This window comes from Leptopilina heterotoma, unplaced genomic scaffold (genome assembly GCF_015476425.1).
Source record: "Leptopilina heterotoma isolate Lh14 unplaced genomic scaffold, ASM1547642v1 Lhet_82, whole genome shotgun sequence".
NCBI classification, from domain to species: Eukaryota; Metazoa; Arthropoda; class Insecta; order Hymenoptera; family Figitidae; genus Leptopilina; species Leptopilina heterotoma.
The window spans coordinates 968737-995997 of NW_025111187.1; the positions used below are offsets into that span (position 1 = coordinate 968737).

The 27261-nt window shown below is 26.5% G+C and overlaps 2 protein-coding genes across 4 annotated transcripts in view; both read left to right on the plus strand.

Annotated features, from left to right (window-relative positions):
* Positions 1 to 5565: 5565 nt before the first annotated feature.
* The window catches only part of LOC122511435 (venom metalloproteinase 2-like), a 162261-nt gene continuing 140565 nt past the window's right edge, over positions 5566 to 27261 (plus strand). Inside the window, exons 1-3 of one of the 2 annotated variants that reach the window (XM_043626647.1) lie at positions 5566 to 5673; positions 5943 to 6158; positions 20065 to 20087. The gene's annotated coding sequence lies outside the window, so the exon portion shown is untranslated. Of the gene's footprint in view, positions 5674 to 5730; positions 6159 to 20064; positions 20088 to 27261 lie in introns of those variants that run through there. The other variant, XM_043626646.1, reaches the window with a different exon arrangement.
* Positions 23925 to 27261, plus strand: part of LOC122511436 (homeobox protein abdominal-A homolog) — a 68783-nt gene continuing 65446 nt past the window's right edge. The window contains exon 1 of one of the 2 annotated variants that reach the window (XM_043626649.1): positions 23925 to 25867. In XM_043626649.1, the coding sequence (XP_043482584.1) occupies positions 25120 to 25867 (748 nt within the window). In that variant the 5' untranslated portion in view covers positions 23925 to 25119. The remainder of the gene's footprint in view (positions 25868 to 27261) is intronic. The other variant, XM_043626650.1, reaches the window with a different exon arrangement.

Here is a 27261-nt window from a genome sequence, read left to right on the forward strand (position 1 = left end):
AATTCTCGTAGAATTTTCTAATAAAAATTGATTAAAGTCTTTGAAAATCTGATTTTTCATACGTTTAACTAACAATTTTACAGAATTTTTTTTTGAAAAACTTTAATTTCAATTCTGTTAAAATTAGTTGAATTTTTTTGAAATATATTTAATTATTTTAAAAGTTTTAACCCAATTCTTTGAAAGCATTCAATTATCTTGATTAATAAAAAAATTCTGCCCAGAAATTCAATTATGTTTTTAAATTTTAATTAAATTCTTTTCAAAATTCAATTATTTTCATAAATATGAATTTTCACCATAATAATTCAATTATTTTAAAAATTATCAAAATTTTTCGCAGTAATTCAATTATTTTCCAAAACTTTTTTTAAATTATCAAAATTTTTTGCAGAAATTCAATTATTTTCCAAAATTTTTTTTAAATTATCAAAATTTTTCGCAGAAATTCAATTATTTTCAAAATTTTGTTTTAAATTATCAAAATTTTTCGCAGAAATTCAATTATTTTCAAGAAAATTTTTAAAAATATTCGAAATTTCACATAAAATTGAATTGTAAACAAATGGATTTGAAAATTTTTAAAATAATGAACTTTTTCGAAAATTATTAAAAATAATTGATTTAAAGAAAAATTTTAGTTAAAAATTGTAAAAAATAATAATTCAATAATTGAAATAAGCAGGAAAATAATTTTGAAAATATTACAGTAACAATATTGTTATGAAATAAAATAATTATTTTATTACGCGGTCATCTTTAATTATTATAATACATGAAAAAATTTAATTTATAGTTTTAAGTGAAATGTTAAGTGAAATTGTTAAGTGAAATGTTCTTTTATTTGACTTGGACTGATTATATTATAATTAAAAATAAAAATTATATTTTTGTCAGTAATTGGTCCATAAATGGTCCGTAATTTTTCATTTTTGGTCCGTAAAGTCCGTATTTTACTATTTTTAAATACTTTCACTGGTTCGAGACCTGATTTAGTTCACAGTTAAATAAAGAAACACTACTTTTTTCTCTTTAAATATAAAAGAAAAATTACAACCGTTTCAAATATACAACACTTTAAAAAGGGAAATTATTTCGAAAAGAGGAAAATATTGCAAAAAAGAAAAATGCAAAAAAATCGAATTAATTGCAATAACTTGGTGGTGGGGGGGGGAGCAGACAGGAAATTTTCTTGTATTAAATCAAAACAATTGCAATAAAATAAAAAAGGGGGGGGGATCAGACAGGGGGGGAGTTTTTCGATTAAGGAAAATTGGGCGCGTCTAGAAATTCAAGAGCGGCATATTTAACGATATTGAAGTAAAAGTAGAGAGGCAGCAGCGATGGGAGGGGGGGAGGTGTACCCACGCGTACACACTCCCGCCGGCATTTTATGTTTTGATAGCGCAATAAACCGCCGTGAAGCAGCAGTAAAACGCATTGAGTCACAAGTCCGCTCAGCTGATATGTCGTTAAGTGGCTCGAGCTATTCGCAGGTCTGTCAGTCAGGCGAAACCTCAGAGTCGACGTCACTGGCAGCATTGGTGTATAGTTGTCGTCGTTGTCGTTGTCGTCGTCGTCGTCACGTGTTTTGCGATCAGTGACACACTATGTACACGAAAGCGGAAGCGAGAAACTTCTTCTATGTGTCCTAACCAGTCACCTAAAATGTCAATTCCGTTTTTATGACCTTGGTCAATAACGTTCAGCGTCTCGTAACTTTAACAATAATGTTTACTACTATACAGATCAATTGATATCTGTATGCTTTTAAAAGTCCATTCATTGTACAAGTGGATCTTTTTTTAATTTTTCACCATTTTTTATTTGGTTATCATTTTGAAATTCGGTTTTTGATTAATTTTGTTGATAAAGTTTACTTTTAATTTTAATTCAATGGATTAATTACTGTCGAAAAGGGATGATTATAACAACGTGAAATTGAAGTTACGAACGTTTATTAGACGAAAACTTTTTCTTTTTGGTAATTGTGTTGACTTTAATTGTCGTTTGACTCCAAAATAAAATGTTAAAATTAATAATAATTCAGTAAACACTATTTTTCTTTTTTTACATCTTTTTATTGTAATAAAGGGTGATTACCCGTGAAATACTCAAATAATATATAATAATTAAATTATTTATTTTAATGTTAGAAGTCCTTAAAAAAATTGTAAAAAGATCCAATTTCAGGGAAATGGTAATTTACTTCTTCGTCTCGGTAACAATTTTTTTTCTTTTGCTTATTTTTTTAATTTAAATATTAAAAGTCACTTAAAAACAAATGCAAGAAGATCCAAAGCGAGAAAGGATGTAATTTTATTTTTTTTTTGTCACGGAATTTTCAAAAATCATGGAATTTTAAATAAATTGTTTTCTTATCTCAGAAGCAATTTTTTTTTCTTTTGCTAATTATTTATTTAAACATTAAAAAACATTTTAAATAAAAATTGCAAGAGGATTCAAGGCGAAACAGCAGTAATTTTTTTTGTCGCGAATTTTCCAAAAATCTTGGAATTTCAAATAAAATCATTATTGAAAAAAATCACTACTTTCCCGGTTTTGGATTCTTTCGTAATTTTTTTTAAAAGGCTTATAACATTCAAATAAATAATTATCAAAAGAAAGAAATTATTTCCAAAGCAAGGTAATAATAATTTATTTGAAATTCCTGGAATTTTGGAAGATCCGTGACAAAAAAATCAAAATTACTGCTTTCTAAACCTTGAATCCTTTTGCAATTTTTTTAAATTGCTTTTTACATTAAAATAAATCATTTTCAAGAAAAAAAATTACTTCCGAGTCGATAAAATAATAATTTAGTTAAAATTCCGGGATTTTTGGAAAATCCATTATAATTTACAAAAACAGTTTCTACAAGTCAAGAAAATCAGGGAAAAATCAGGGAATTTTATTAAATTTACTGGAAAAAATTTAAATTTTTAAAATTCGTAAGAAAATTCTCAATTTTATTGCGTCTAGAAATCTTTGAAAATATTAAAAAGATTAATTGTTCTGAAATTTCTTTTTGTTTTCCTTATAAACTTTAGATTCACATAAAAAATAAATTTTTTTTATTTCTGACAGTATCTGAACTTTATACAGAATATCAAATTCAATTTATTTAAAATAATTTAATTCTTGAAAAACTATTGTAAAATTATTACTAAATTATTTATTAAATTATTTTATGAATAATTTTACATAAAAATTTCAAAAATAATTGAATTTTATAAGAGTTGCATTTACAATTTTGTAAATAATTGAATTTCAAAAGATTTTAATTAAAAATTTTTTAAAATTTCAAATTTTCAATGACTTCAATTAGAAATTTTATTTAACTTACAATTATAGTCTTTTCGAAAAATTTTAATTCAAATTCTTTTGATATTAATAAAAAAATTATTACTATTATTATCAATATTATTTTGTATTATTGAGTTTTTTATATAATTAATTTTTAAAAATAATTTATTTAGAAAGAATTCTTGTGAATATATTATTAAAAATAATTGATTTAGAGAAGAATTTTCTGAAAATTATTAAAATGAATTGATTTAGAGAAGAATATTAGTTAAAAATTCTGAGAAATAAAATTATTTTGGAGAATTAATAGCAATTTTTTAAAATATTTGAATTTTTTAAAGGTTTCAAAATGCAATTTTTAAAAATCAATTTTTAATAGTTTAATGAACAATTATTTTGTTATACTAATTGTTTTTGAAAAACTGTCATTTAAATTTTTTTGAAGTTACATATTTGAATTTTTTATTTTTTAATATTTAATTATAAAGAATTTTCGAATAATCGAAGTTTAATAAAATTGAATTGTAAACAAGTAGATTTTAAAATTATTTTTTGTAAATTTTTTTTATTCTTTGAATAATTGGATTCTCAAGGAACTGTGTCAAAAATTTACTAAAAATAATTGATTTAGAGAAGAATTTTGATTAAAAATTCCAGAAAATTGAATTGAAATCATGAAAATAATTTTCAATAAGTTACAAAAGGCAAATTTTAATAAATTATCAAATTTCAAAAGGTTTGATATAAAAAATTTTTGAAAATCTTAATTTATGTGGAAAAATAATAATAATTAAATATTTATTTTAAAAAACAAGTTAGGAGCGCGTTACATTTACATTATTTTCTTTTATCTTATTATTTACATTATTTACTGTTTACTCTATTAACTATTTATATTATTTACTATTTACTATATTTATCATTTACTATTTAATATTTATATTATTGTATTATTTACAATTTTTATTATTTACTATTTATATTATTTGTCATTTATATTATTTATTATTTACAAATTAATTTTTTTTTTACATTAGGGGAGACCGGGGCGTAATGGCTAAGGGGCGTAATGAATAATTGTAATTTGTTTAAAAACCGTAAATTGTAATAATTTCGCACAATAGACAAGTTATTGTACTTGGTATACTGCAAGTTTGTCGGAAGTTTCATTAATATTTATTCATTATTGTAAGAAATATAGTAGAAAAACTATTTTTGACATACGAAAGTAACTTTTCAAAATTTTCGTTTTTTCGTTCTATTTTTTTCAAAAATAGCTTTTAAAAAAAACTGAAATGAGGTTTCGATCTTGACACGTTTGTTTTTAAGGGACAATTCGAGATTTTTGATTCACACTTCCGGTATTGTTAAAAAAAAGCCAAATATTTGCCGAGTACCCCCGGGGCGTAATGGCTAGTTTTTCCCGGGGCGTGTTGGCTAATGCAATACGCTATGTATAAAAAGCAACCTACCATATCGGCGAAGTGTAGGTTTGTTTTCGCGATTGCTTGTCACTTAGTTTAAATATGTTTAGGTGTTTTTAACAAAATTTAAAAGTTTTGGTCTAAAATTTACAAATAGTAGATTTCAAGCTACGATTTTAATGAGAAATTACAAAAAAAATTGAGAGAGTGCCAATATCACAGAATATTATTAAAAAAGCGATAGTTGAAGTATTGCTGAATAAAAATAGCATTCACGGAATACCCAGGAACCTTAATTTACAATATGCAATAAGATTGGAAACTGCAGATAATAATTAGCAATCATTATTCATTACGCCCCGGGAGTTATCCATTACGCCCCGGCTCGGGCCGTATTTTGGAGCTCTGCATTGCTCCAGAAAAACTGTTGTAGAATAAAAAGTAAGAGTCATATCGGGACGTTTGTAGTCTTAAAAGAAAGCTGAGATACCAGAGTAAATTTTCTGGAAGATAAACATTCAATTAGAACAAAAATGTCCGAGTAAAACAACAAAGAGTGAAAAGTTAGCCATTACGCCCCGGTCTCCCCTACTCTCACGAATTTTATTTTTCATTATAATTTATTTTAATTTCCGTTACATTTTTGCTTTGTTTTCTATTTTTCAGGAAGACGCTTTTTTCCCCGCCGATTTTATTAATAGACCAACGAGATTCTTATAAAGAAAAATAAAGAAAGAATGAGAGAAGAGGTAAAATAATTCCGCCCAGGAATAAATTATTATAATAACCGACCAATCTAAATTATTGTATAAAATTTAGGTTTTTAATTCCAGGTGTTTTGATCATTTTTTTTTCTTTCTTTTATATCGATTATTCCTTATGATGGAATCACTTCCTGGAATTCGGCTTCATTTTTTTTTCTGATAATTTAGCGAAATTTTCGGTAAGTCATTTTTATTCTTAAAAAAAAAAAAAAAAGATTTTTGAAGTGTGTGTAAATTAGAATGAGAAAAAAAGTAGGCAGTGCTTACTGCCATTTATATTTTACTTCACTTTTTTTTCTATTCTTGATATTCAAAAAGAAAAAAAATAGATGACAAAGAAAATGTTGGGAAATATCGAACTGTGTTCTCTTTTTTTTCTCTCAATATAAAATGCGGTCTTTTTGTCAAAAAGTCTCTCTCTCTGATTCTGTCTTGTGGAACGATTTAGGGATGCAGGGCGTGATAGCAAAATGCCACAGTCCGCCCTATTGAAAATACAAAAGACGTCCCATAGTGAAATGCAATTTATTGTTTAAAAAAAAAAATGTCCGATTCCAAGCACCATTTTCAATGGAGATATGGTTTTTAAAATACCTCATGTAGAATTTAGATTAAAAATCAAGATAAAAGACTTTGAGAAGTTATTCTTCACTATTGGTAGCACGTATGTATTTTTTTTCAATTTTTGCTTCTTTTCTTACATTTTTAATTTTTTTAATTTTTTACTTTTTATTCCTTACTTTTTACCCTTTATTTCTTACTTTTTACACTTTATTTTTTACTTTTTCAAATATTTACAATTTCCATTATTTATTTTCACTCATTGTATGGTTTCATAAAACTTTATTGTAAGGTATTTGACACTTTTTTTCTCCAACTATTTTTCTCTTTTTCTTTCAATTTTTTTTTTATTTTATTATTTCTGTTTTTTGATAGCTTTCAAAAAGATAAAATTTACTGATATTTGTATAGAAATAAAGTGCACGAATCATCAGTAAAATTTGAGATATTTTTTTGCAATAACTAAGGTACAAAAAAATGTTAAATCGCAATTTTTCCCTTTCACATTTTCATTAAAATAAATAAATAAATAAATAAATATTAATTTATTTATTAAACATAAAATATTAATATTAATCCTTTAAATTTTCCCAGTTTTAATTTATTTTTAATGAATCCTTTAATTATTAGGCTGCATTCTTGGATATAAAACCAATTGGCCCTGAATGCAGTTTCAATCAATTTCGTTTTTTTTATGTTAAAAAATTAATATTATTTGATTTTTTCTAGTTAATTTTATATTCAAAAAACATTTTTATATTGTTTTTGTATTTAAAACGTTTTTTATATTACTTTTCTTTATATTACTTTTCTTTTTTTGTATTTAAAACGGTTTTTTTTACTATTTTTTTGCATTATTTTTGCATTTTTTGGTATTGAAAACGATTTTTATATTATTTTTACACTAAAAACATTTTTTTTTATTATTTTTATATTAATTTTTAGACTTGAGACCTAAAGAAACAATAAAACAAGCAAGCAGGAGGCTGGAAGTGGGGGAAGTGTGAAAGGGAAGGGAGGAGCGCCGGCATGGTGGGGGGCCGCTTCTCCCAATGTTTTGCTCGCTTGTTCTGATCACTTGCTGCTAATCGAAATTATTAATTAATTAGTTGTTAATAATATTATTCTAAAAATATTATTATTTAATATTATTAAACTATTATTATAATTTTATCTCTTTATTATTTTTTATTATTTTGATTTTTTTGAATTTAAAATTTTTTTTCATTTTTAAAAACTTTATAAAAAAAAAATAAAAGATTTATAAAAATTATTGTAAAAATAATTAATAATACTAATACAGCAACAAATTATTGATTAAAAAATATTTTTCTATAATTTCTCGTATAGTAAAAAATTTAAAGAAAAAAATCTTCTCTTTATTTCAAGAAACCGCATAAAAATTAAAAACTCATAGAAACTTTTACAATTCAGTGTAATTTTCTTAATTTTAAATTTATAATTACATGTTTAATTCACTAATTATATATCAGTTTTCTTATTTTTTTTTTAGGAAGTAAGTACATAAAAAAAATGGTATCTCAGCAATTTCCTAAATTGTTCCTTTTCGTTTTATATGCAATTCTGAGACTGAAAGTTGCTATAGTTTCAAGTCGCAAGCTTCGCAAGATCCTGACAGAGGATATGGTGAATCCAAACGTCATAAGATCAACCCTTATCTGTGCCTCGTCGACATTCAACGACAGAAATTCCTGACATTTTCCTCTTTTCTACGAAAAATAACTTTTTATCGATAATTTCCCCCCTCATATAGGTATTGCCAAAAAAAAGAAAAAAAGAAACTTTTTGTTTTTAGGAAAAAAGAAAAATATACAAAAAAAAGGTGGGAAATGGAAAATTTTGGTCCAAATTAAAAATGACAAATATACTCTCAGTGTTTTATTAATACTAACGATATTATTTCTCTACTTTTTTGGAAAAGAGAATAAAAAAGTGTGAAACAGGTAATAAATTCTAGTGACAGGTAAATAAACAAAAAAAAATTTTTTTTTTTTGAGGGGAAAAATGTGCAGATCTTTAAAAAGCAATAAAGAGCTTGACTATATAAATGTCACTTTTGTGTATTTTGTTTCCTCACTCTCACACGAATTTTTATTGCAAGTGATAGTGATGTCAATTCGTTAAAATGAAATGCTTGTCTAAATTTGTTGAATATTTTTTTTTTCCTTTTTTTTATATATATATATATTTTATGTACTTGATTTATGCTTTCGAGCCTTGATCGTAAAATCGAGAATCTTTGTTCCAGCATTTACCACATTATTTAGAAGACTGAATACGTTAGATGAACGAAACCCAAAAAAGATCCGAAATTTCTTTCAGCGCTGGTGTGATTTTACGATCTTGAATATTTACCCTCTGAGGAGCCACAAACTTATCACACACTGTTTCCTTGTGTGCCCAGACATGTAAAAAATCAAGAAGTCGATCTACATTTTTTTGATTTATTGCCGAAACACTTAAAAAAAATCTTCTAAGAAAGTTTCCTTTTACATACAATTTGATCTTTTTTCTTGTGTAGGAAAAAAAAATTTTTTTCGGGTTGCCACGGAAATTGAATTTTATTTAAGTTTTTAGAGAGAATTTTGACTTTTTCCCTGAGCCTAAAGACGAAGTTGAAGTCCACAACGTTTGTCAACGAAATAAATTTATTTAATGCATTCAAGTATTATTTTTAATTTAATATTTAATTGCAAAATAATTATTATCAAAATATAAACATCAATCTTTTATTTCGAAATATTTTTGTGACAATATTGCAGCGTCATTTTTAATTAATTTACTAAGTTTAAAATTTTTTTTCGTTGATCAACGTTGTGGACTTCAACATGGTGCCTAAAGAAATATTATTCATAACAGTTCTCAACAACAGAAAGTTTTATAAAATAAATTTTTAATTATTATTCTTAATATATTTTTAAAGGAATTAAGATTTTTAAAAATTTCAAATTCTTTGAAATTCAATATTTTAAATATAAAAATCACTGTAACTGCCCAAAAATTATTTTTAAGATTTCAAATAGATTCTAGAATTTTCAATTTAAATATTCTTCTCTGAATCAATTATTTTTAATAATTTTTGAGAAAGTTTCTTGAGAATTCAATTATTTATTGAAAGAAAAAAAAGTTCACATAAAGTATTTCTGAAATCCACTTGTTTACAATTCAATTTCATGCGAAATTTGAATAATATATTGAAAATATTTTAGTTATAAATATATCTTTTTATAATTTAACTTAAAAAAAAAATTTGCATGCAATTTTATAAAAAAAACTAACTTTCTCAGAATTTTCAATTAAAATTTTTCAAAGATCAAATTTTCACATTTTTTGAAAAATAATTGAAATTCTGTAATTAATTTTACTATTTATGAAAATAATTGAATTTTTTAAAAAATTGTTATTCTATTTATTAGAATAATGGAATTATTGCGAAGATATTTTATACAAAATTTTTAAAGAATTGATTTTTTTCGATAATTGATAATTGAATTCTTGTCTGGATTATTATAAAAATCTTTAAAAATAATTGAATTTCAATAAAAAATGTTAAAAAAATTCATTTTCAACGATAATAATTAAATTTTTGACAAGAATTTACTAAAAATTATTTAAATAATTGATTTTTTGTAAAGAATTTTGTTATTTTTTAAAATAATTATATTTTATTAAAATTTTTGAAAATAATTGGCATTCTGCGAAGAATTGCGTAATAATTGTTGAAAATAATTAAATTATTTCAAGGAATTCAATTTAAATTTTATTGGAAATTATTAAATTCTTATAAAGAATTTTAAGTTTTAACAAATAATTGAAAATCATTAAATTCTTATAAAGAATTTTAACAAATAATTGTAAACAATTGAATTCTTATAAAGAATTTTAACAAATAATTGTAAACAATTGAATTCTTATAAAGAATTTTAACAAATAATTGGAAAGAATTGGATTCTTTCGAAAAATTTAATTACAATTTTTAAAAATAATTGAATTTTCCCGAAAAATGTTTCTTAAAATTGTCAAATTTTTTAATATAAATAAATTTTGTTTAAGCATTTTGAGATATTTTTATTTGTATGGATAATTGAATTCTTGAGATGAATATTGGTTATTTATTAAAATAATTGAATTTTGCAAAGAATTTTACTAAAAAAGTCTTGAAAATAAATAAATTTTTGGAATGAATTTTATCAAATAATTGAATTCTTTCGAAAAATCCCATGACAATTTTTAAAAATAATTTAATCTTCCCGAAAAATGTTATTAAAATTGTATTGAAAATAATTGAATTCCCAGGAAGAATTTTGTTGTATTTATAAACGTTCGTTCAGTTTTTATGAAAAATTGTACCTATTAAAATTTTTGAATTTATATTAAATTTTGTCCAAGTGTTTTAGGTATTTTTATTTATAAAGATAATTGAATTCTTGGTATAAATATTGATTATTTATGAAAATAATTGAATTTTGCAAAGAATTTTATTACAATTTTTAAAAATAATTAAATCTTCTCAAAAAAATTTATTCAAATTGTATTGAAAATAATTAAATTCCCAGGAAAAATTTTGTTCTAATTTTTAAAAATAATTAAATCTTCTCGAAAAAATTTATTAAAATTGTATCGAAAATAATTGAATTCCCAGGAAAAATTGTGTTATTTATAAACTTACGTTCAATTTTTGTGAAAAAATGTATTAAAATTTTCGCATATAAATGAATTTTGTTGGAGAAGTTAAGACATTTTTATTTATAAAGATAATTGAATTCTTGCGATGAATATTGGTTATTTATTAAAATAATTGAATTTTACAAAGAATTTTATTTCTATTTATGAAAATAATTGAATTCTTATATTTTTTCGTAAAATTTAATTAAAATAAATTGTATTAAAAATAATTTAATTCCTATTTGGATTTTAAAAAAAAATTATATTTAAAATATTTGAACTTATTAAATTTGAATGAATAAATTTGAATTGAAATTCATTAGATTACAATTTTTTAATACTTTTTATAAAATTCAATTATTCTCTGAATTATTAAGTAAAATTATAACAAGAAAAATTAGAACTTTTTTTTTATAAATTCTTAGAAATCTAATAGTTTTCCACTAGTCTTGATAAAATTTTCTAAATTTTCCTTGAGTTTTTCCTGAATTCCCTAATTTCCCTGACCTGTGACAAATCTGTATATATAATTAAAAATATTCAATGAAATTATTCAGAAATTCTCTTTGAATATTTTAGTCAGAAAAATCTTCTTTAGGACGATTTTTTTCTTTTCAACATTTAAAGGAAATTTCTTGTTTAAAAATTGAGTCTTTTATTCTTATATAAAGGGGAAAAAGAATTGAAATTGATGCGGCAATATGCTTGTTTTGAAAAAGAATGTTTCAGTGCAGAGGGAAAACTAGTGGAAGAAAACATCTCGATAAATGTGCATTCGAGTGGATACATACGAGGGAGATAAAGCCCATCAATATCAAATTTTGTGAAACAAAAAGAAAGCTGTTTTTCTCTTTTTTTTCGCAATATAGAAAAATGTATAGGTATATACAAAATTTATTGAAATGAATATTGATAACGAAAAATTAGACATAATTTTTCGTTATCAATATTCATTTCAATAAATTTCGATAAATCGAAAAAAATTTTGTTTGTAAACAAAATTTTTTCACTATTTGAAAGATGATGGAAACTAAAAAAAAAATTTTTAAATAAATGTTTAAAAAAATTTTTTTTTTAGTTTTAGTATGTATTTATTAGAATTTGTGTCTCTTTGCTTAAAATATTCCCAGCATCCCCCTATATATAGTGATAATCGAGAAATGTTGCAAATTTAAAGAAGCAACCACCGCCCATTTTTTCTTTTCCATTCGTAACACTGGTTGGCTGACCAGTGCTGATCGATCTACTGGTAATTTTTCCCGACACCATTATTATACCTGCCTAGGTATGTCCGGAGTTCAAAACTTTTTGGACCCCAATGAAACCATTTTTTTTCTGTTCTCCATAACAACTGAAATATCTCTTCTTGACTTTTTAAGTTCTTCCACTTTGTTTGTTCAGCCGCTTTTTTACAGTCATCTCTCTCTCTCTGTCTCTCTCTTTTTCTCTCTACAATTGTTGTCCTTATGTTTATGACTCTTCGCTACTACTTAAAAATGTCTCCACTAAATACACTCATTTTTATTCCACCCATAAAAAATAAATTCTGCTGACAAACTGTTAAAAATAAATGAAATGATTTGCAAATTATTGACTTTAATAATACAATTTACAAATATTTCGCTAAATATTGAAAATAGTGCGTATTGTATTTGCAAAATGTTACAAATAATAATAAAATTTATAAAAAATTATTTATTCAAAAAAATTATTAATTTATAAAAAATTATTCATTTAAAAAAATTATTAATTTATAAAAAATTATTCATTTACAAAAAATTATTAATTTACAACAACAAAAAGAAATATAGAAAAAAGAAATAATTTACAAAAATGTTAAATAGAATAATACAATTTGCAAAATACTAAAAATAATATAATTTACAAAAATAATAATTTCTTTGAGATAAAAAATTTCATTGAACGAAGGAAAAAATTTCAAATATTTGCTCGAAATAAAAGAAAATTGAAAAATCATGAAATGAAATAAGCGGTTGATTTACAAAAATATTTAAAACATAATAATACAAATTGCCAAAGACCAAAAAATAATATAATTTCCAAAAATATTAATTTCTTTGAAATAAAACATTTCAGTGATAAAAAAAATATAATTGAATGAAAAAATTTTGGAATGAAAAATAATTAATTTACAAAAATGTTAAAAATAATAAAATTTACGAATTACTAAAAATAATACAATTTCCAAAAATATTAATTTCTTTAAGATTTTTCTTTAAAAATGTCATTGAACGAATGAAAAAATTGCAAATATTTGTTGAAAAAAAATAAAATGGAAAAATTATAAAATGAAAAATTGTTAATTAACAAAAATTTTAAAAATAATAATACAATTTGCGAATTACTAGAAATAATACAATTTCCAGAAATATTCATTTCTTTGAGATAAAAATTTCATTGATCGAATAAAAAATTTCAAATATTTAATGGGAAAAAAAGAAAATGAAAAAATTATAAAATGAAAAATTGTTAATTTACAAAAATGTTAAAAATAATAATATAATTTGCAACAAACTAAATATAATATAATTTACAAGAATAATAATTTCGTTGAGATAAAAAATTTCATTGAACAAATAAAAAAATTTCAAATATTTGCTCGAAACAAAAGAAAATTTAAAAATTATGAAATAAAAAACGGTTAATTTGCAAAAATATTATAAAAAAATAGTTCAAATTGCAAAAGACTAAAAATAATATAATTTCCAACAATATTAATTTCTTTGAGATAAAAAATTTCAGTGATAAAAAAAATATAATTGAATGAAAAAATTATGGAATAAAAAATAATTAATTTACAAAAATGTTAAAAATAATAATACAATTTGCGAATTACTAAAAATAATACAATTGAAAAAAATAATAATTTCTTTAAAATAAAGAATTTCATTGAACGAATAAAAAATTTCAAATATTTGATGGGAAAAAAAGAAGATGGGAAAATTAAAAACTGAAAAATTGTTAATTTACAAAAATTTTAAAAATAATAATACAATTTGCAAAAGACTAAAAATAATATAATTTTCAAAAAAATATTAATTTCTTTGAGATAAAAAATGTTATTGATAAAAAAAAAATATGGTTGGAAAAAAAAAAGTGAAAAAATTATGAAATGAAAAATGATTAATTTACAAAAAGGTTAAGAATAATAATACAAATTGCAAATCATTGAAATCATTCAATCATTCAAAAGACTAAACATAATACAATTTTCAAAAATATTAATTTCTTTGAGTTAAAAAATTTTGTTGATAAAAAAAATGAAAAAATAGAAAATGAAAATTAATTAATTTACAAAAATGTTAAAAATAATAATAAAATTTGCAAAATACTGAAAATTATATAATTTACAAAACTTAATTTCTCTCAAAAATAACAACAACAACAAAATTTGATCGAAAAAAAGGAAAAAAGTATGAAATGAAAGAAAAAGGGAGAAAATAGGAAATGAAAAATAATTAATTTACAAAGTGTTAAAAATAATAATCCATTTTTCGAAATACCGAAAATAATACAATTTAAAAAACTATTTAAATTTTTTTCAGAATTATAAAAATATCTACCTGATGGAAAAAAAAGACAAAAAAGAATACCTTTTCTTTCTGACTTTGTTTTTCTATTAATGATTGACGTGTGAGAATTCATATTAAGAACCCAGTCATGTCGTTAAACTAACAGGACAACTTGGGAGTAATAAAAAATTTTATTGAGTTGACGAAAGTTGCTACTGTTTTTCCTCATAAGGAGAATTTAGTTTGGCCTCGCGGCTCTTTTTTGGCATTTAACGAGTATTCGCGGAATTGCCGAGGACCCATGAGCGAAAATCGCGGTTGCAATCATCACGAGGCTTAATGGGTTCTTAAACTTAGCACATTATGAGGAGTCAAATCGAATATTTTCGGCAAAAAAAAAAAAAATTCTTTTTTAATTTCATCAGGAAAAAGAAATTTAATTTTTATTTATTTGTAAATTAAAAAAGAAACAAAGAAAAAAAATATTAAATACATTTTAATTTTTCAACTATAACTTGAACTATAAAATAATTCTGCTAAAGTAGAAAAATTTTAGAATCAACAATTTTTTAAGAGAATGTAATTTTTTTTCGTACATTTTTTATTAGTCATAAATAAAAAGTAAATAAAGACAATATAAAGAATAATAATTAAGAAAAAATGATAAGTAGCTCAATAAATAATAAAAATAATAATAAGTTATTTATATATTATTTATTTATTATTTATTTATTATTTATTTATTATTTATTTATTATTTATTTATTATTTATTTATTAATTGTTTATTATTATTAATTTGTTAATTTACTTTTTAATTAAATTGTTAATTTACTCGAAAAAAAAATTAACAAAAATTAAATTACAAAAAATTTTTGTACAAATGGTTAATTCGTAATAAATGGTTAAGTAAAAAAAAAATGTTAGTTGAGCGTAAAAAAAAAATTTTCACTACCTGCTTATATTATACAAATGAGAGAAACATTGTAAAACATCCCGTCGCCAGTGTCAGTACCATTAAATCGTTAAGTCCTAAAAAATTGACTCTGTAGATCCATAAAAATACTGACCCTAATAATCTTTGACCCTGTCCTACCATAAAAATTGTACAAAAATATAACACAAATGACTATGTTGTGCACTAGTCCTGATTCTCATAACAAATCTCCAATTTTGTTTACAGCAGCAAATATTTTAAATACATTTCTTTCTTCTCTCAAAGTTATTTTTATTTCTTTTTTTTTTTTTGCAACATTGTTTATTTTCCTTCTTCTCTCAAAGTGTAATTTTTTTTCAATATTTTAATTTTTACTTTTGTTAATTCTAATAATAAAATAATAATTACCGAAACACGGTATTTTTAATTGTTTGTAAGCATTTATTTTTTTTAATTTTAATTTTTAGGATTAATTCTAAGAATAAAATAATAATTATCAAACACGGTAATTTTAATTGTTTATAAGCCTTTTTACATTGTAAATAAATATAATTTTGACATTCCTCGAAGAAAAGTAGCTAATAATTTGACTTTTAACTGAATTCAATGATTAATTGGTAGGAAGAAGCTCGAGCGCAGGAGTGGGGGCAATGAGAGCGACAGAGAAGTCGCATTACTTCCTTCTCGCACTCACTAACGTCGCGACTCTTGCGCATGCGCCTAGCGTCTTCACTCATCAATTGTAAATATACAATCAAAATCAAATACATAAATATTTAAAATATAAATAAAAATAATAGCAAACTTAAAATAAATAAAAAAAAATAAATGAAAACTAAAAGTACCTAAATAAAAATAAGTGAATAATGGAAATTTTCTTGAATTTTACGGTTAAATTTTTAATGAAAGGGAAAAAATTGAATGATTATTTTTAACGAGGGAAAAAGTGAAATAAGCAATTTTTGCATAGACACCTTTCTAGGAACAATTGTATTCCTTGATGCGCACAATTTGTCTGCGGTAGGTATTTTCAAAGTGATGGATCATGAAAGTGATTATCGTGAGAGGAATAAAATACTCTTCGGCAAAAGGATCTATCGACTTCCAGTCACGTATAAATTGCAATTTGCACCGCAACTCATCATGTGTGGCTAATAAAAGCTCTCAATATAAACACTTCGACCGTTCTTCTTTATCGAATAAATGTATAGTTATATATATATATATATATATTTGTAACTCGATCTTACATTAAAGTAATGCCGAAACATTCGTAACTCGTTTCAATTACAAGTGAATTTTAAATCAAAAGGAATTTTTTTACTCCTACAGAAGATAAAATTAAAATACATTGCAGACATTAATATATTCACCACCTGTTAATTTTCACTCTATTTAATTAATTAATTTCTTTATTTACAAATACCATCTCGCATCAATCCGTAGTCATAACGAACCTAAATTTAATTAACATTTTTTATTAAATAAATCAATTTATATTCAATATATTATAAATTAAAATATAAATTATTTTCAGTTTATATTAATTTCATACATTTATTTATTACGATATGTTTCATTAAATATTCTCCATTTTTCTTTTTTTATTTTTTCATTTTTCTTCTTATAATTGAGTCACAAACTTTTAAATTACCTCCTCAAGACGTCTCTTTCATATTTCGACAATATTTCATTAGCACGAAGCATTTTTTTTATGGGCGCAACTCTAGGCAAAGCATCTTGTGAGCGAAGCAAAAAAAAGTAAACAATGTAGGGAAAATATTTTTATGATTCAAAAATCGAATTTCATTTCTATTGCTCGACAGATGTAGTGGTTTGAAAATTAGACAAAATTGAAAAGGGCGTAGCCAGAGTTACTTTTTTCTTTAACCCCAAGTGAAAAATGTATTGACGATTAGATTTAATGTTCCAAACCCTCATCGAAAACAGCAGGTACTTTCTATAAAAAAAACGAAAATAAAAAAAAAGTGTGGTTAAAATGAGACGTTCTGACGTTGATAGGAAAATCAACCCCTATCTTGTGGATGTGAACTTGCAGGGTTGCCTCGAAAATTTAATTTTGATTTTTCCTGACTTTTCCCTGATTTCCAGAAAAAAATTTTCTATTTTCAAATCTATTTGCCTACTATTCAATTTTACGAAATTTCGATTATTCGGAAATTCTTCAATTAAATATATTTTTAGAAAATAAAAACTTCAAATAGTTTCAAACCAAAATTCAATGAAACTTTTTCAACAAAATTAATTCTACATAATTGTTAGTTACAACTTATGTAATAGTATGAAAATTTCAAATTTTCAAAGATTTTAATTTCAATTCTCTTAAATTTAACTAAAATTCATTTTTAAATCAATTTTAATTAGAAAATTCTACGAGAATTCAATTATTTAAATACAAAAATAAATAAAATATTGAATAGTAGAATTATTCAATGTTTCTTAAAATTGAATTCTCATAAAGAATTTTATCAACTTTTTAAATATAAATAAAATATTGAATAATAGAATTAAATGTTTCTTAAAATTCAATTCTCATAAAGAATTTTATCAACATTTTAAATAATTGAATTTTTTGGACGTAATTTAATATAAAATTTTTAAGAATAATTACATTTCTCTAAAAATAGTTGAATTTCTGCCAAGAATTTTATTATTTCTGAAAATAAGTGAATATCTAAAAAAAATTTATTCTATTTATAGAAATAATTTAATTATATTGCGAAGATTTTATAAAAAATTTTTTGAAGAATTCATTTTTTCTCGAAAAAATTTATGTCAATACTTTCTTAACTAATTGAATTCCTATGAAATTTCTATTATTTATAAAAATAATTGAATTGTTTAGAATTTTACCAACATTTTTTTAATAATTGAATTCTTTTTGAAAAATTTCTTAAAGTAGTATAGAAAGTTGATTTTCAAATCATTGAATTAGGAAACATTTTTGAAAATAATTGAATTTTGGCGAAGAATTTTGTTATTTATAAAAATAAAATTGAAATCTTGACGAGAAATTTCAAACAATTTTTGAAAATAATTGAATTTCTCTGCAGAATTTTATTATTTTCTAAAATAATTGAATTCATGCTAGAAAGAATTTTAATATTTATCAAGAAAATTGAATTCTTTCGACGAATTTTAATAAAATTTTTGAGAATAATTTCATTTTTCGAGAAATAATCACAGAGAAAAGCGAGTGTTGTTTTTGATGCGGGTAAATTTTGGTAGGGTAATTTTAGTGAGGATAAATTTTCTATAATAGAAAATTTACCTTATTTTCAGTGTTAAAATAACACTTCCGAGCTAAAGTTTGATGCAGATACTTTTAACACCGAATTCAGTGTTAAAATAACACTCACTTTTTTCTGTGATTGAAACCCTGTAAAAATTTTTATTATTTTTAAAAATAATATAATTACTGTGAAGAAAATAAAAAATTTTCAATAATTTATTTCCAGTGTTATTATTCTTATTATTTATGAAAATAATTAAATGTTTGCGTAGAATTTTATTAAAATTCTTTTTAAATAATTGAATTCTTTTGGAAAATTTTATTAAAATGTTTAAAAATAATTGAATTTCGGAGAATTTTATTATTTATAAAGATAATTTAAATTTTTACAATAATTTAAAAAAAAAATTTGATTGTAATTGAATTTTTGAGAAAAATTTTGTTACTTTTGAAAATAATTGAATTTCTGCAATCATTTGTAACTTCTTCAAATTTCAATATTTTTATCAAATAATTTAATGTTTCTTAAAATTGAATTCTCATAAAGAATTGTATGAACAATTTTTAAACAATTGAATTGTTTTGACGAATTTTAATAAAATTTTTGAATTTCTCGAGGAATTTAATTAAAATTGTACTAAAAATAATTGAAATTCTGCGGTGAGTATTATTTTATTTATGAAAAATTGAAAATAATTCAACTCCTCAAATGAATTTTATTTTTTATAAAAATAATGGAATCCTTGTAAAAATGTTATTGTGAAAAAATGTTTAGGAAAATAATTGAATTATTGCGAAGCAATTTAGAAAAAATTTATAAATTAATTGAATTCCTATAAAATTTTTATTATTTATGAAAATAATCGAATATTTGTTTAGAATTTTATTGAAATTTTTTTTAATTTTCTTCTGGAAAATTTTATTGAAATAGTAGATATTAAAAATCATTGAATTGAGGGAAATTTTAGAAAATAATTGAAATTTTGACGAGAATTTTATTAAAATTTTTTGAAAATAATTGAATTAAAATTGAAATTTTACAAAAATTCAAATTATAACTTTTGAAGTTTATCTATTTATGGAAATTGTAAAAGCAAATCTAAAATTCAATTAATTTAAAAATATTTAAGTAAAATTATTCTTCGAATAATATTTGTAAGTAATAATTTTAATTATTACTTAATTAATTAATTTAAATTTAGTTTATTTAAAAAGAAATTATTGTTAGAAATAGAAAAAATTCAAGGTTTTCTTAAAAGTATTCGTGGTAATTTCATAGTTTATGAGGGAAACAAAAAAGACACCAAAACTCAAAATTTTCTTATGAATTTAAAAATTTTAATTCTTTCCAGTACCTTTAATAAAAATCCCTGACTTTTCCCTAATTTCCCTGACTAATTCTACTTTTTCTGATTTTTTCTCTATTCTCAAGTTTTTGCAAGTAATTCCTACTCTTCTTATAATTTATCTGCACATTAAATATTATAAATTATAGCGGCTTTTAAAAAAGAAATACTTTACAATGGGAAAATTTACCAAGCACAATGCCTTCATCGTGTGCGAGCAAAAATAAAATCTGAATAATTTGTCATTTGTTTCAGGAAACGAGGACGTCCAAAAGCGGGTGAGTACTTGGATTTATTAACGTAATTAAAGAACACTTTAAACGCACTGCTGAATCACGTAATTATGCAAAGTACAAAAAATAACATTGTCTCGCATTCAATTAGACTGGGAAAAGAAATCATCTTGTAAATTGTCGCGATTACGAGACGCAATAGAATAGACTCTTATAATTTACTATGACAAAAAAAAAAAAAATGTAAACAAACAAAAAAATTGACAGTTTAGGAATAATCTGGAAATTAGTGTTCAAAGACCTCCAACTTATTAGTTGGGAGGGGGGGGGGATCCTTAAACAATAATTTAATTAATTTAAATCCTTAAACATTAATTTAATTTATTTCCTTAAACACTAATTTCCAAAATTATTATTCAGTGTAGAAATAATACCCCCCCTTAAAAATAGTGGGGGTATTAATATTTATGTTATGGGGGGGGGCGCTCTCATAGCATTTCGAACAAAAATTTCGAACAAAGAAAGAAGAAAAAGAAATGCACTTGTGTTAAAAATAATATTTTTTCGAAAACGGAATTTACGTTCATAAAAAATATTATTTACTGTTTAAACAATTTTTCTTTCTCTAGCTCATATAATTTTCTGTCCTATTTGATATTATCGCAATTGCATATCTTGTTTGGAACGTGAATGTATCACTTTGATGAAAATCAGTTATGATACGCATCGCAAAATATATTCCTCGTTAGTGATTCATTAAAGATCGAGTGGTAATTTCAAAAAAAAAAAAGAAAAAGACAGAGATGTTGTAAATAAATTAACGGCAAAAGAAAAGAAGGTGGGGGGGGAGAAATGGACGGAAGCCAATTGGCTAGAAAACATTCCCATGATTTCTCGTTTCTAATATTTATTCGCCTGTAACTGAACGTTAAAATGGTATTCGTTTAATGGCCTCACCACTCGAATGAATCCGTAGAAAATAGTCTCATTGCGCAATTGCAAAAGAAATGAATTTTATTATATTGCTTTTCTATTTCCTCAACTTTGGCGTTATGTTTTAGAACTAATTTCATTCAATGAATGAACGCAAATGTATTTTTCTTTTATATATAGGAATATAAGAACTCTTCTTTTTATTTCCATTTAGACTTTCCCTTGAAAAAAATAAATTCGACTTTAAAAATAAATTCTTCTTTTTGAGACAGTTTTTTTCTTTTATTTATTAATTATTAGAAAAAAATTTGAATGGGAAAAAATAACATCGCTTTTTAGGTTTAACGTGCAATATTTTTATTCTTTTTCTGTTAGGATAGAAATGTTCGCGCATGCGTGGGAGTGGGAGGAGAGTAAGGAGAGCGAGAGAGAAGTTTCGATACTTCCTTCTCGCACTCATTGCTCCCAAGGCGCATGCGCTCCACGTCACTCACGAATTTTTTCACAATACGCTATATTTATTATATAAATAAAAGATAATCTAAATTTACTGCCTCTTTTTCGAAACTAAAAACATTTTTGAAGTGCCCGCAGTCGTGATTTGAATCTTAAGGGGAAAATTCGGTCTGAGAATAATAACAAAAGTTAAAAAAGATTGTCGAGAATTTCAAAATAATGTCAAAGAATACAAAGGAGAGTTGGGAGAGTAAAAGCAATTGAATTCTGAGCACACATGCGAAGAGGATGATGGCTATTTATATAAAAGCGACCAAAAGTTTCAAAGTCTCCCTCGATTTTAAAGTGTCGAAACAAGAAAATTTCAAATATAGAAAACAAGAAAAGCAGCGCAACTATTGTGAAATTGATCCTCAAGGGTCCTAAAAGGAGATAAATATTCTTCCTCCAAAATTTTCTCAATGAAAATTGAAAAACTGATAAACAGATTTTTAGAAAAGAATAGAAATTAAAAAAAGAATTGTAATTTCCAATTTACGGAAATTATTCGGATAAAATTAAAAAAAGGTGTAATTTCCGATTTGCGGAATAGTGTCAGGAAAGAAAAAAAAGAGAGAGGGGGGATTCGGAAAAGTGAGAAAGAGAGGAGAAAGCATGAAAGAGTATATATACATGTATTGGCAACAGCCTCCATGGTAGGACCTAAAAGACACGCGAGTAGGTTCTTTTACGATGTCATGATCTTCCCGTCGGCAGAAGCATTCACACAGAAAAGTTTCTCGTCTCATAAAAATTTGCCAATCGTCAATTCTCTCTCTCTCTCTCTTTCTCCTAAACAATCTTCTCTTTCTCTCTTTTCCTTTTTCTCTCAAAGAAGAATTTGACGAATTCGTGATAAATTCAAGGCTCACGAATCATTTTACTATGACATTCGACATTTAAAAAAAAAAAAAAAAAGACGTGAATCATTTAATTCATTTTTTTGTTCGATACTAGAATTAACGAAATGATGATGATGATGATAATAAGTTCGTTTCTGACTTTTATATCATACAAACATAGGCCATAAAAAACATTTACGACTTTTTTCCAGTTTGGCTCGCGGCTAGTCATTGTGAATATATAAATACAACACCCGAATCCAGAATTAAAAGCCGGTTTTTTTCATATACTTTAAAAGAAAAAAGTTAAGAATTCAAGTGTCTCTCCTTTTGTCGTAAGAGTTGTTCTGATTAATTTTATAGCGTCCAATAATAACAAGAGAGAAAAAGAGAGAGAAACTGAGAGATGATTTATGACATCCGATGATGCTCTGCTTTTATTTGTAGGAGATGTTCATGAACTTGAGAGGATATAAATTCTTTTATAGCGAGCAAACGGAAATTTAATTGCAGAATTTCGGATTTGAGGGAAATTTTTCGATAAATACGTTTTTGTGAGAGTTTAAAATCATTTTGAGTGAAGATCCGGTGAAATTTTCCATGAAGATGATACGGAAATTAGGGATTATGAATGCAAGAAATTAGAAGGTAATGTTGGTGAGCGTGACGCTCCGGACAGGAGAATTTCGTGATGAGAATAAGCGCGAGTGTGGGAGAGAGATCATGAGGATAGAAAATACCAGAGAGAGACACAGAGAGAGAGAGAGAGAGAAAGAAAGAGAGAGAAAGCTAAGAGGGATGATAGATGAAAGAGCTATGGAGCAAAGGAGAAAATTGACTGACAAATGAGAATTTTAGAGCCTTGCCTCGACAGGACCAGGATTGGACTTTTTAGTTCTTGTCCCTTTTTTTAACCCTGGTACCGCCAGGACTTTTTGCCCTAGAAGGGTAAAAAAAGAAAGAAAACGAGACTTTTTAGCCTCTGACCCCTTTTTTAACCAGGTTAACGCCAAGATAACGAATTTCTACCAAAAATATACAGTGTAGATTAGGACTTTTTAACCCCATTCCCTTCACAACCAAGTTAGTCCCAGGACCCGGCCAGGACAACAAATATCTTCACTAAAAGCGTAAAAGAAGATGCAATAAAAAAATAAACAGAGTAGATCAGAAATTTTACTCCCTTTTTTTAAACAACTTGACGCCAGGACCTGGCCAGGACAATGAATACCTTGCCAAAAAAAAGGAGATGCAAAACAAAAATGTAAACAAAAAAACATTCGGATATAAAAAAGGAAGCAAAAGGTAGAGAGAAAAACCCAAACAAAGATGACAAAATAATAAAAGTACCCATAACAGATACTTGCGAAAAACTAGATGAGCATAATACACAACTGAAGAATGTGAGAGAGAAATATAATAAGTACTTGGGGAGGAAAAAGGAAACAGAAAGATAAATAGAAGTGAGAGAAAAAATAAATGAGAGATAGAAGAAGAGAGTTAAAAGATTGAAGAAATAGAAAAAGAAGTAAAGAGAGAGAAGAAGGAGAAGTAGAAATAGAAGAAGAAGAAGAAGAGATGGGTGATTGAAGAAAGAGAAAGATGATGATTAGAACGAGAGAGTTGCAAAATCGAAGAAAGAGAAAAGAGAGAGGTATATTTGCAGAAAGAATCGGAGATATTCTGTAGGATAGAGTGAGAATATCACGAGGGAGAGAGAGAGAGAGAGAGAGAGAATATCTTGAGAGTGAAAAAGAGAGAGAATATCTTGATAGAAAAAGAGAAAATATCTTGAGAGAAGCAGAGAGAATATCTTGAGAGAAGAAGAAAGAGAGAGAATATCTCAGAGCATAAGAGAGAAAGAGTGAGCCGAATGGAAAAGAGAGATAGCAGACGAAAAAGTGAGATAGGAACGAGAAGGAGAGAGAATGAAGGAGGGAAGAAGAGAGAAGATTGGGAAGAAAAGTGAGAGAGTATTGAGAAACTGAGAGAGAGCGAGAGACGTTGGGAGTGAGATGGAATTCGTAGGGAAAGAGGGAAAGCGATAGACCCATTCATCTTGGCGCGCCTAGCCTGTACGGGATTGGCTGTGGGTGAGTGAGGCCGTCTCTTGATTGGCCGGTTCTGTTTACCAGCTGTGTCGGATTCAGGAGAGGGAGTCGAGAGACAAGCGGCGCCATTATTGTAAGGGGTTACATTTAGCTGGCTGTGGTGTGTAGTACGCGGCGTTCGGGATAGGGGGCTATAGTACCCTCATGCATGGCCCATAAAGGATTCGTCGACTATCCGAGAAGTACGCAAGAAACAGCTTCTAACACCTGACAGGCCACGCTCCTCCTGGTCTCGTGGGCAGCCCAATTTTCTGGGGCAGCGGATCAGCTGTCGGGGCCCCGTCGCGCACTATTCAAAGAGATATAAAACCCAAAAAAAATTGCAACCTTAATCCTTTATTTTTGGAATAGGAAAAATTTTTTCGCCTCCCTCGTTATCGTGGTGTGGTGTGCGAGTTGCGTAAGTGGCAATAAAAGTGAGGGTAAAGCACCGATAAAAGTCGGTGAAGAAAAGAGGGGCGAGGAGGTGGGAAGGGGAGGAGGAGGAAGTGCGTAGAGCGTGGAAAAGCGGAATACGAAATCGCCTCGTGGTCCGTGCGGAAGGTGCGCTCTCTCTCTCTCACACTCTTTCTTTCTTAATACTCGGGAAAAAAGGTGCATGATGTGCGGGACCAATATGGTGTTACAGTTGGTGGACTGTTGTGACCAGTGCGGGTGTTGACTGTCCACGGAGGGACGCGCGCTGGCGGCGGCGATATGAGTTCGAAATTCATAATCGATAGTATGCTACCAAAGTATCATCAACAATTTCATCATCAACAATTGTTCTCAAGCGCGAATCCCAGCTCAGTTCAGGCCTGTTCCTCAAGTCCAGTTTCAAGTTTAGAGTCGAGTTTGTCAGCGGCGGCTGTTGCGGCAGCGGCTGTTAATTACGCTCAACACAATTCCCCGAGTCCGACGGGCTCGAGTCCCCAGCACTCAGGAAGTTCGGCCTCCACCTCACCGGCGGCGCGCGCCACCTCCAGTATGTACCCCTACGTATCAGCGGCTGCGGCCCATCATCATCATCAACAACAACAGGCGGTTGCGGCCGCGGCATTTGGGGCCACATCGGGCATGGTCCCAGGTTTTGGCTCATCGGCAGCGTCGAGCGCTGCATTAGCGGCTGCAGCGGCCGTCGACGCTGCCACCACTGGCGACAAATCCTGCAGGTACACCGCGAGTCTTACCGGCAATGTTGCACCCTCCGCCAACGATCCCATGGTTAATTACACATTGGGTCATCATCATCAGAATGGAGCCACCCCCGGAGGACTTGTTTCTTCAGCATCGGCGTCATCGGCCGTTTCAGCAGCCTCAGCATCCATGGCGGCCGCTGCACAATTCTATCATCAAGCGGCCGCTGCTTCAGCTGTTGTCGATCCTCTAGCCTCCTGTCAACAACCCACCACCGGACAACCAGGAATTCCCGAGATACCCCGTTATCCATGGATGTCCATCACCGGTGAGTTTCTTTATGCATATTCTAACACTCGCATGCTTCTTTTTCTCCATTTTTTTACCCTTAATTTGATGACAATGTCGACTGGATTTTTACATCGAGCTTCACTGGGAAAATCGTACCGATTTTCCCATTAAAGCTCAATGTAAAAATCCAATAGACTTTGACATTCCGCTAATCCTTATTTGTATCTAAACATTTACTAAAACCTACTCAAACTTACACTGTTTTCTTGATACTATCAAATTCATACCAAAGTGGATCAAGTTAATGCCAAAAGATCAACATTTGATCCACATTTTTACTATTGGTTGTAATTTGACACTATTAAATTGTACCAAAACTTAAATACAAAACACAAATTTAAATACAATAAAGAATACATAAAGTATAAAAGTACAAGATGGAAATGAAGTTAGAGACCAAAACACCAAATAATATTCTGAATGTATATGTAAAACTATTAAAAGCCTTTCTAATTAGCCTATTACTGTTAAAAGACTAATTGTAATTTGTAACTAAAAGATGTTCCAAAGTTTGATGCTAAACCTAATAGCATTAGGATACTCTAAATGTCCTGAAGTCCGACGATTATTGGTGATTAGGATACGGACCAAAGATGATCGCAGTTTGAAAGTATCCTGATACCAAAAATCTTCGGATAGCACCCCAAAATGCTAAAGGATAACAAAATATCCGTAGTGTTGTTAGGAAAGTTAAAATTAAGATGGATGTGTATTGCATACCGAATCTAATATAGTCTTGGAAGATTCAAAATAGTATTTGGGTGTTTAATTTACTGTTTAATTTGTTACTCTAAAAATTAGTGTATCAGTAGAAAAGGAATAACATCTTCGAGGTCCAGTTTGTTGTCGTGAAATGTATCCTTTGCATCCTTGTAACTTTCGGATAGTAGCTAACTTCTAGTTGGCTTGTCGTTAGCTTATGGCTAACTTGTAACTAACTTGAAGTTGGCTTGTAATTATCTTGAAGTTGGCTTGTAACTAGCTTGAAGTTAGCTTGTAACTAGCTTGAAGTTGGCTTGTAACTAGCTTGAAGTTGGCTTGTAACTAGCATGTAGTTATCTTGTAGCGAGCTAATACCCAAATTTCTCAATGTTTCTTTAAAATTACAACTGTTCTTGTTGTTTCTTATCAATAACAATTCCTCCATTCTTCTAAACTACCAATATTGCCTCAATTTCTCCTTCTGCTCTTGCTCCAAAATCAAAATACAAATACAATGCTACAAAACAACAAGTTCATGTGCCATGTGAGGACATTCGCACCCCTAGTATCTAAACATTCAAATGTCTACATTCCGTCTACCACAATCACTGTTCAAACCTTTCAAATCCCCCTCCTCAAATTCTCTATCATCATTTTGACAATTCATTA